The sequence below is a fragment of the Manacus vitellinus genome, unplaced genomic scaffold (genome assembly GCF_001715985.3).
Source record: "Manacus vitellinus isolate BGI_N305 unplaced genomic scaffold, ASM171598v3 ctg7180002434563_pilon, whole genome shotgun sequence".
NCBI classification, from domain to species: domain Eukaryota; kingdom Metazoa; phylum Chordata; class Aves; order Passeriformes; family Pipridae; genus Manacus; species Manacus vitellinus.
The window spans coordinates 1-10,353 of record NW_021938667.1 but is presented as its reverse complement, the minus strand read 5'-3'; the positions used below and the strand labels follow the sequence as shown (position 1 = coordinate 10,353).

Below are 10,353 nucleotides of genomic sequence, written 5' to 3'. Positions count from 1 at the left end.
CACAGGGAGAATGTTTGACAAATGCCTTGCTGAAAAAACTTTTATTTTGTTTAAATGCACACAAAGCATGATTCCTGATTTGTATATTTTGTAGGTCAAAAAAAAGAGGTAGAGAGTGAATTATATGGGATGAAGAATAAAATTTCAGTGTTAATGACATGAACGGAGAGAAAAAACAAGGAAGCCCCCCAACCCAAACACTAAGAACAGCTTTAGAAGGCAGACTGGGCCCAAAATGTGTTACACGAGTGTTCTGCAGAAAAAAAGATAGACTTTATTGCTTCTCAAAAAACATGTAGTCATCATTTTTCTTATGGCATCCCTGAGCTCCTGGTTCCTCAGGCTGTAGATGAGGGGGTTCAGTGCTGGAGGCACCACCGAGTACAGAACTGCCACCATCAGGTCAAGGGATGGGGAGGAGATAGAGGGGGGCTTCAGGTAGGCAAATGTGGCAGTACTGAGGAACAGGGAGACCACGATCAGGTGAGGGAGGCAAGTGGAAAAGGCTTTGTGCCGTCCCTGCTGAGAGGGGATCCTCAGTACAGCCCTGAAGATCTGCACATAGGAGAAAAAAATGAAAATGAAACAACTAAATGATAAACTGGCAGTAACCCCAATGAGCCCAATTTCCCTGAGGTAGCCTGAGTGTGAGCAGGAGAGCTTGAGGATGGCAGGGATTTCACAGAAGAACTGGCCCAGGGCATTGCCCTGGCACAGGGGCAGGGAAAATGTATTGGCTGTGTGCAGCAGAGCATTGAGAAAGCCAGTGGCCCAGGCAGCTGCTGCCATGTGGGCACAAGCTCTGCTGCCCAGGAGGGTCCCGTAGTGCAGGGGTTTGCAGATGGCAACGTAGCGGTCGTAGCACATGATGGTGAGGAGGGAAAACTCCACTCCAAGGAAGAATACAAAGAAAAAGAGCTGTGCAGCACATCCCATGTAGGAGATGGTTGTGGTGTCCCAGAGGGAATTGTGCATGGCTTTGGGGACAGTGGTGCAGATGCAGCCCAGGTCTGTGAGGGAGAGGTTGAGCAGGAAGAAGCCCATGGGGGTGTGCAGGTGGTGGTCACAGGCTACGGCGCTGAGGATGAGGCCGTTGGCCAGGAGGGCAGCCAGGGAGATGGCCAGGAAGAGCCAGAAGTGCAGGAGCTGCAGCTCCCGCCTGTCTGAGAATGCCAGGAGGAGGAACTGGGGCATGGAGCTGCTGTTGGCCATTTGCTGCTTCCCAGCACATGGACACTGTTCAGAAACAGGAAAGGACAGGGAGAAGTTAAGACAGACTCCTCTAAGCAAAGCCACTTTATTTCTCATAGAAATTCCCTGAACTGAAACGCTTTTCCTTTCCCTTGTTTGTGCTGGCTGAGGGTGCTGTGAGGAACAGGAGCTCTGCTCATGTGCTGCCAAGGGCTCAGTTTTACCCTTCTCCAGTGGGGACAAGGAGCTGCTCTGCCACAGCATCAAACACTCCCAAGGGATGTCAGGCATCATCCACCTTTAAGGGAAAAGTTCAGTCTCCACTTTCAAGACGTGGAAGGGCTTAGCATGTCCCTTAAATAATGTTGTCTGTGTTTATTATTTTTTATGGTTGCATCTGGTACCTGTTCTTGTCAGGAGTACAAATCCTCATTTTTATGATGCCAAATGTAACAAGACTTTAAACAGGGGAGGACAAACAGCTCAGCTCTCTGTAGCTTAGTGCAGAGCCAGGAGAGCTGCAGTGTCCCTCCATCTGTTCCCATCTGCCCTGTGCTTTCCCTTGTCCTGCCTGAACATAACTTCACATGCAAATTAATTTTTAATAAACACAAATACCTACCGTCTGATGAGTGCAGGGCAGCACTGTTTAAAAGGGCAGCTTTGTTAAATGTTCTCTGTTCCAGCCCAGCAATGCACCATTGCCCAGGGGAATCTCTGGCTGTGCAGAGATTCCAGCCTCCTCCAACCCTGAGGAGGCTGGAAAAGTGACCCAGAGATACATGTAAGGCAGAGGTGTGGTGATTTCTGATGCTGCCTGGTCTTATCTCCTCTAAGAGAAATAGATTTGGAGTTTCAGTGCCTCTTCCTGAACTGTGAGATTAATTTTTAGGACCAATTTCCCACCCAGAAAACACATATTTGAAGATGGAAAGAACAGGATCCTTCACCTTCAGGTATCCCATGACTGGTTGTGCTTTCTTAAAACTCCTCTGAGAAGTGTTCTGTAATGACCTGGAGCTCTGAGCAGCCCTCAAAACCTGCAACCTACTCTAAACAGGTGAAGAGCCCTTCCCTGCCCTGCCAGGGGTTGCCCCTTGCCCACAGACCTTGTGCCCCAGCCCTGGCAGCAGCTCCCGGGCCGGCTGAGAGCTGCCCCTGGCAGGCAGCAGAGTCCCTGCCCAGCACAGCACCCTGGGCTGCAGGACCCTGCTCTGCCCCACAGCCCTGGGCACCCCTGGCTGCACCCCCGGCTTCACAGCTCTTCCAAAGTGCCCCAAAACAGCCCCTGCTCACCCATCCCATCAGCTGGGGCTGGGCCAGCTTTAGGAGATGCCTCCAGGAGCTGCCCCTGCACTGCCCTGCAGCCACAGACTCACCATGTGCAGCCCTGCCAAGATTCCTCCTGCAGGGAGCTCTCAGCCCTCCTGCCAGTGCTGAGCCCCTTGAAGCTCTGTCTGTGCCCTGCTGGTGTCCCTGAGCTGCCCTGGCAGTGCCCTCAGCCCTGCTGGGCTGTGCAGAGGAGCTGCTCACCAGCAGAGCTGTCTCTTTGAAGCTCTTCTGGGTTGCCAGGAGCTCCCTGTGTGCCAGGAGCCCGGCCCAGCTCAGCAGCACAGCAACAGCCCCAGGCATTTCATGACCCTCAGGGGGTTTGGCATTGTTTACATGAGACTCAGTCCCTGAGAGGAAGTTCAAACAACTTTTCAAGAAGTCAAAGTGAGATTGAAACACTGAAGTTTCTTGTAGTGCTAATGAGTCCCATTGAGGGACACAACTGAGAACGTGTCCCCAGGTTCCAGTTAGAGCAGAAAACTGCAGACAGTGATGACAAGGATGGACAAGCAAGGGAAAGGTGGCTCTGATGCTGAGGAAACCTGGATGTGTTTCCTTAAGCCAACGGGCCAAGCCCTGAACCCAGCCCCTATGAAGGCAGATCCTGTTCCTGCCTCATTCCTCAGGGCTCTTCCTGGGGCACTGGGATGTGGGATGTGCAAGGCCAAGGGCAGGACCATGGGGTGGCACCTACCAGGCTGCTGAGCAGGGACAAGGAGGTCACGAGGCCCCAGGGCTGCAAGGGGCACTCCCCTCCTCCTGGCATCAGGGGCACAGACAGCAGCCATGGCCAAAGGCCTGCAGAAGGTGGCTGTGTCAGGGCCTTTCAGCTTCTCCCCCTCCCTGTCTCCTCTCCAGCCCAGGCTGTCCTACGGTGTCCATGCCCTGCCCCTTTTCCTGCAGGCTGTCGTCATCCCCCCGGCTGCCCCACCTGGCTGGCACCTTCCTGCACTGACATCTCTGCGTCCTCCCTGGCTCTTCCTGCACACACAAAGCCTTGGGCTCATCCAGACTCCTTCTGGGTGAAGTGTTGCAGCACACCATTGCCCTCAGGGTGAAACTCCGTTCTCTTTGTTTCCAGTCTGGATCTCTCCAGCTGAACTTGGTATTGTTTCTTTATTTCTCATGCTGTTTCCTGCTATGACAAAAGGATCCTTCATCTCTGAAACCCCCCTTCAACCCTCTCTGGCTACCCCTGCACTGTCCTCAGTCTCCACACCATGGAGCCCAGAGCTCCTTAGTCCCTACAGAGTGGTCATGGGCTTGAGGCCTTCAAATCTTTTCTTGGGAGATCCCTGGGTACTCTCTAAGGTGTTTGCAGATGAACACATGGTGATCACAGTCTAAGGAAATCACAGGGATACGTTTTACAAAGGCCTGTATTGGCAGAATATGGGGCAATTGCCTTAAACTGAAAGATTGGAGTCTCATATTGATAATAGGGGTCACAAGTCGTGCCAGCAAATCTGCTCCAGTGTGGGCTCCTCCCTGGGCTGCAGGGGGGTCTCTGCTCCACCCTGGACTCCCCCACAGGTCACAGGCCCTTCAGCTCGAGTTCACGTGGAGTTCCAGCCACCAAGGAGCCCCAAACTCTGACACACAGCCAGGAGCCCCAGACAGCACCAGCAGCTGCAAATTTCAGCAGCACATCCCAGACACATCTGTCAGTATCTCCAACACTCCCAGCCCCACCCTGGACACCAACAAAGGCTGTTGTGGTTTCACCCCATGCAGCCCCCAAGCCCCTCCTGGCCACTCCTCACTCCCCCACCAGCAGGACAGTGGAGAGAACTGGGAGAGGAAAAGCTGGAAAACTCGTGGGTTGAGATAAAGACACTTTAATAAGGACAAGCAAAAGCTGCACGCAGGAGCAAAACAAAGGGGATTCATTCCCTGCTTGCCACGGTTGGGCAGGTTTTCAGCACCTCCAGGAGAGCAGGGCCCTATCCCATGGAATGGTGGCATGGGAAAACAATCTCCATCACTCCAAACCTGTCCTGGCTATGTCCCCTCCCAACCTCCCCCACACCCCAAGCCCCTCCCCAGTGTGTCTGTGCGAGGGGCAGGAAAGGCCTTGGCTCTGGGTAAGCTCAGCACTAACAAAACCCCCTCTGTGTTCTCAAGCCTGTGCTCAGCACAGAGTATTGTACAGTGTAACTTTATTGCACAAGTTAACTGAAAGGTCCATTGTGTTTTTTAGCAAGTCAGCGAGATGTCCCCCATGATCAGAGCTGAGTTCCTCCTTGGCTTGGCCCCATACTGCAAGATGGACACAAATACCCCTGAAACACAGTGGGAGAGGTCGTCCATAGGGGTGAGAAAGATGATGCTGAGAGGAAGATTCTGTGGGCAGGGGTCACTGGCCCCTTGCCCTACAGCAGGGCATGCACAGACTGTTGCTATCAGGTGATGAACAGGCAGGGTTTGGCTGCCACTCAGGCATCACCTTATACTGGGTACTGGCCCTACGTGGTGTAATGTAGAGCTGATAAAATGGGGTGTCAGGACTGCTGGGGTGAGCAATCCTCATCCTGCCATGGAGACTGTGTTGTTCCATGGGGACGCCCGCTAAGCACGGGCACCGACCAGCTGCTGCAGATCCTGGCAGCCCTGGCCTGTCTGTGTGGGTAAGCACAGTTTATTGACAGGAAGCAACTGAGAAAGCAAATGTTTTATATCCTTTTTTAATATCCTTGTAATTCCCTTTTTACTAGTTAATACTGTAGTAAAAGCCACTCATAGTATTGTTTTAATATCCTTTAAATGTTCCTTTAATTCCCTTTTTACTAGTTAATACTGTAATAAAAGCCGTTCATAGTATTGTATGAATGCCAACTGATAAGGCAGTTATTTTGTATTCTTTTTTAGCTTTTGATTCTCTTTGCTAGTTTTTTATTCTCACTGCAATAAAAGATTTTTTGTAGTGTTTGAATGTCTGTTGTACATGTTGTTATTCCGGGCATGTATTCAAATGAACTAACACACAGGGGCACAGCTCTTTGGGGCAGGAGACGAGCAGCAGCCTTGCCAGGGCTCGGGGCGGTGGCAGGTCTCCTTGGGCCAGGACTTGCCAGAGCTGCTGATTTGGGTACAACCCTGGCCAAAGGGCTGCCAGCAGCATTGGTGCCCTTGCCCACACCTTCCTTCTCGGTGTCAGCCCCCCTGTTTAGGATGGCCACCAGCCAGCACTTCTCCCAAGGAGGCCGTGCCAGCTTGTGTGGAAGGCCCCGTGCCCTTCCCACTGCGACAGAGTCGGTGGCCGAGGGGGCTCCTTGTGCTGCCATGAGCAGGCACAGGAGGGGAGTGTTTGCTCATTTCTTGAGCTGTTCCTACAGTTCAGGTCCAGCCAGATTAGATACTTCAGAGAGAGGATTCCCTCCAAGGTGGGGCAGGTTGGCGGGGCTGGGGTAGGCCCCAGGCCACGTGGCACTGTGTCCCAGGGCCCTTTGTGACACGCTGGGCATGGCCGGTGGGATGGAAGGGGGCAGGGTGTCCAAGGGCCCTTTATGACCCGTGGTGACAGAGGTGCTGCTGGTGACACGGCCACAGTGTCAACAGTGCTCCTCGGAGCAGGCGACGGGACAGGACGGGACAGAGCGGTGCTGTGTGGAGCCCCCGCGCAGCCAACTCGTGCCTTGCTGACCCGGAGCGTTTTGGAGGATTTTCTCACTTTCAGGTGACCTCGAGGCATTTCCACAGGACTTGGAGACCCGGAGTTTCTCCGAGGTGTCTCTAATCCCTGTGGCAGGTGCCCTTGGGACCCTTTTGCAGGACTTGGAGACCCGGAGCTTCTCCGAGGTGTCTCCAATCCCTGTGGCAGGTGGCCTCAAGGCCATTCTGCAACTTAGGGCCCGGAGTTTCTCCGAGGTTCTCTTTCTCTCTTGCAGGTGCCCTGGACACCAGACTGTGGCATGGCAGGGAGACGCTTCAGCCTGCTCAGGCTGCTCCGGAGGAAGAAGGAGGAGGAAAGCCCTGGAGCTGCTCCAGCACAGCAGCCTGAAGAGGTGCAGCAGGTGCAGCCCCCGCAGGAGGGTGAGTGCTGGAGCTGGGCCACAGGGCTGGTGGCTGCAGCCCCCTTGGCCTCATCCTGTCCCATCCCGTCTGGACATACCCAGGGAAAGGGAGGGGGGCAGAGGGGCTGGGGCTGATCTCCTGGCAGCCATGCTCCATCCACTGGGCACCCTGGGGCTGGCCCTGCCTGCTCCTGGAGCCCAGGCCTGGGCTGTGTTCTCCGGCCTCTCCCGCACACCCTCAGCTCTGAGTGCGCTCGCTCTTTGACAGATGCAGGCCAGGAGCGGACAGAAGAGCAGCTCCGTGCCCGTGGCCGCTTCCGCAGGGCAGCACAGGTACCTGCAGCCATCCCCGCCTTGGCTGGGCCTGCTCTCACTGCTCAGCCCAGCACCGCTGTCCCAGCCCTCCAGGGGACATCCCTCTCTTCCCTGCCCTTCTTTCTCCTGCAGACATTTATGAAATTCATGGGCAGTCGGCGTAGAAAGTCCAGGGTCACACCAGCTGATGTCCAGGCCCAGCCTGACACCATCCCGACCCAGCTGACAAAGCCTGATGTCAGCACCGCGTCGACTGCTGTCCCAGCACAGTGTGACACCACAACCAGTGATCACACAACCCACTGGGACACCACCGATGATGTGTCACACTGTGACTCTGTGCTGCCTGGTCTCACGGAGGAGGCCGACGCCACAACGACGGAGGGCGTGGCAGGCACTGACACCTCGCCTGTTCAGCGCCTGGTCGATACCCCCAGCCTGGACTTTCTTGAGGAGAGAGCTGTCTCTGCTGAAGTAAGCAGCCTGTGGCCCCCCAAGCTGGGTGCGCTGGGCCCCCTCAGCCTTTGAGGCTGGCACAGTGTGCTGGGAAGGGAAGCATTTCTCAGGGGAAGCTGGGCAAGTATCTAACTCTGGAAGCTCTCCACCTCTCCCCTGTGCATCTTCCAGGCCAGACTGTGGGACCTGGGGACCTGGGGCTGCTCAAGGCATCTCCAGTCCCTGGGGCAGGTGCCCTCGAGGCCAGACAGTGGGACTGGATGAGGTGAGGCATTTCCCAGGCTTCTCTCTTGCAGCTGCCTTCAAGGCACGACTGCAGGACTTGAGGAGCCAAAGCTTTTCCATGGCATCTCTGCTGCAGGTGTCCATAACGCCAGACAGAGACATGCAGCAGAGACCCCCCACGGTGCCCAAGCTGGCCTGGGTGAAGGAGGAGGAGAAGGAGGAAAGCCCTGGGGCTGCTCCAACACAGCAGCCTGAAGAGGTGCAGCAGGTGCAGCCCCCGCAGGAGGGTGAGTGCTGGAGCTGGGCCACAGGGTTGGTGGCTGCAGCCCCCTTGGCCTCATCCTGTCCCATCCCATCTGGACATGCCCAGGGAAAGGGAGGGGGGCAGAGGGGCTGGGGCTGATCTCCTGGCAGCCGTGCTCCATCCACTGGGCATCCCGAGGCTGGCCCTGCCTGCTCCTGGAGCCCAGGCCTGGGCTGTGTTCTCCGGCCTCTCCCACACACCCTCAGCTCTGAGCGCGCTCGCTCTTTGCCAGATGCAGGCCAGGAGCGGACAGAAGAGCAGCTCCGTGCCCGTGGCCGCTTCCGCAGGGCAGCACAGGTACCTGCAGCCATCCCCGCCTGGGCTGGGCCTGCTCTCACTGCTCAGCCCAGCACCGCTGTCGCGGCCCTCCAGGGGACATCCCTCTCTCTTCCTTGCCTTTCTCCTGTAGCTGGTTTGCAGATTCATCAGGTGCATTTGGCACGAAGAGGCCACTTTCATGGCCACTGGGGACACGGCAAACTTGGACCTCTTCAATGCCCAGACCAGCGCTGCCCTGCTGGATTTGCTTGTGCAGAACGGTGTCTACAAAGCAAAGCAAGTAAGCAGCCTGTGGCCAGGGCTCCAGTCCCCCAGGGATGCTGTGGCCCCTCACGTCGGCTGCTCTGGGTCCCCTCAGCCTTTGAGACCAGCAGAGTGTGGTGGCAAGGGGAGCAATTCTTGGGGGAAGCTGAGCAAGTTACTGGCTCTGGCAGCTCTCCAACTGTCCCCCGTGTCCCCTCCAGGTGCCGGCCATAGTCAGGTGCATCCATCAGTGGCTCACGTCCAATGTGTCTGCTGAGCACAGGCTGGACAAGACTCTTGTCCTGCTGACCGAGGCACACCCCACGGATGTTGCAGTGACCCTGCTGCGCTCTGCCCCAGCCTGTGACAGGTATGGGGCCCACCTGCCTTGAGGGCTCACCTGCCTTTAGACCCCATCCCCCTGGACAGCCTGTCCCAAATGGTGTGCCAGAGACATGGAGACTTCCCAGACACTCCAGCTCCTCTCTTGGCCAGCTTTGGCATGTCAGCCTCCAATCCTGAGGCCAGCCTGCCTCCCTGCCCCACAAGGCACCGTGGCTCTGTCACCTGGGCCCCGCAGCTGCCCAGGCCACAGCGCTGTGTCCCAGACCCCCCTGAGCCAGAGTTGTGACTCCACAGAGCTGCTCGCACCATGTGGAAGACGCTCATCTCCTTCAGACGGACTAAGGAGCCGGTGCTGCAGATCCTCTTCTGTGTGCTGGAATACTGGCCAGCGCACAGGAGACGCACCTCTGATGGGGATGAGAGGGATGTCTTTGCCCTGGCTGTGAGTTTCTTGAGCTGACCTCTGCTTGGCCCCAGGTTGCCTCTGGGATGCCTTTCCATCCTCCCTCACCACTGCTTCTCCCTGCCCCAGGCACTGGGCTGCAGGCCTGCCTTAGGGGCAGGTTCAGGGACACCAGGCTGGGGGATCCCCCTGTGTTTCCTCTGGCCTGTCCCTGCTACGCTTGGGCCCTGCCACATGGACATCTGGGCCCTGAGAGCTGTCTCTGGGTGCTTTGTCTTTGGCAGGCAACTGTGGCACTCTGGGAGATCCTCCAGCTGTCCCACTCCTGGTGCCCAAGTGCAGTGAAGGACAATTTCCCCTGCCTCCTTCTGACTCTGCTCTTCCAAGTTTTCATCAGCACAGAGGAGATGTCAGAGGAGGTCGAGACCTTCTGGAGGCGATGCCGGGAGCAGCGCAGCCTTCCCCCCAACCCCAACAGGTGCTCCATCCCAGTCCCCTCTCCCTGCCACGCCCTCGGGGCTGGGGCCAGGGCTCTGTGCCTGACCTGGGCTGTGCTCTGCACACAGGTTTGCAGTGCAGACTGTTAAAGCCCTGCTGCGCCAGCTGCTGGATGAGGACGTGTTGATGGTGATCGGTCGCAAGTGTGGCTGGGACATGCTCCTCAAGGCTGACAGCCACCACTATGCAGTGGGTCTGCTGGCCAGGTGAGAGCCCTTTCTCCCCACTGCCCCACACCCCCACAGGTCATTTCTGCCCTGTGCACAGGCCACCCCTCACAGTGCCCGTGCTGCTGGGCCAGAGGGCCTTGGCAGCCAGGGATGGCTGAGCAGAGTGGAAAAGGCGGAGAGGGGCGGCTGCACAGGAGGACCCACCTCCCAAAGTGCCCACGTCCTCTCCTGGGCTGGTGGCCAAAGACCAGGCCTGTGTGAGTCAGTCCCAGGAGAGCTTTGCCCACCTGGCTCAGGGTCTCTGGCACCTTTATTCCCCCTTGCAGGGAGCTGTGCCGTGTCTCCCGCTCCTTTGGTCGCAGCATCGCCGTCAGCCTGCTCCCGCGGCTCAGCAGGGGAGAGCCCCTGTGGGAACTGCCTGCCCTGGCGTTCCTGGTGGAGGTGAGCCTGATGGCGAGCGCTGCCTGGCCCAGCTGCCTCCCCCTCTCTGCCCTCTCACAGCCGCAGCCGCCCGGGACGGTGCCTGCACCCTGTGCTGCTGCCTGGGCCCAGCCCCGGGCGGGTCTGGGCTCCTGCCGG

The 10,353-nt window shown here is 57.2% G+C and overlaps 2 protein-coding genes across 2 annotated transcripts; one reads left to right on the top strand and one right to left on the bottom strand.

The window, feature by feature from the left end:
* Positions 1-240: 240 nt before the first annotated feature.
* LOC115307352 (olfactory receptor 14J1-like) lies at positions 241-1,212 on the bottom strand. Its single transcript, XM_029958991.1, has one exon. The coding sequence runs from the start codon at positions 1,210-1,212 to the stop codon at positions 241-243; it is 972 nt and encodes a 323-aa protein (XP_029814851.1).
* A 5,085-nt stretch (positions 1,213-6,297) lies between these two features.
* LOC108642329 (maestro heat-like repeat-containing protein family member 6) lies at positions 6,298-10,215 on the top strand (the record flags this gene model as incomplete). Its single annotated transcript, XM_029958993.1, has 11 exons — positions 6,298-6,555; positions 6,805-6,869; positions 6,984-7,325; positions 7,669-7,819; positions 8,069-8,133; positions 8,246-8,395; positions 8,580-8,728; positions 8,998-9,145; positions 9,391-9,584; positions 9,673-9,810; positions 10,101-10,215. Coding segments are annotated over exons 1-11 (1,638 nt in total), but the record flags the coding sequence as incomplete, so codon positions are not given.
* Between the last annotated feature and the right edge of the window lie 138 nt (positions 10,216-10,353).

Excerpts from the sequence above, each read along its gene's own strand:
- LOC115307352 (XM_029958991.1), bottom strand. The coding sequence starts at position 1,212 with ATGGCCAACAGCAGCTCCATGCCCCAGTTCCTCCTCCTGGCATTCTCA.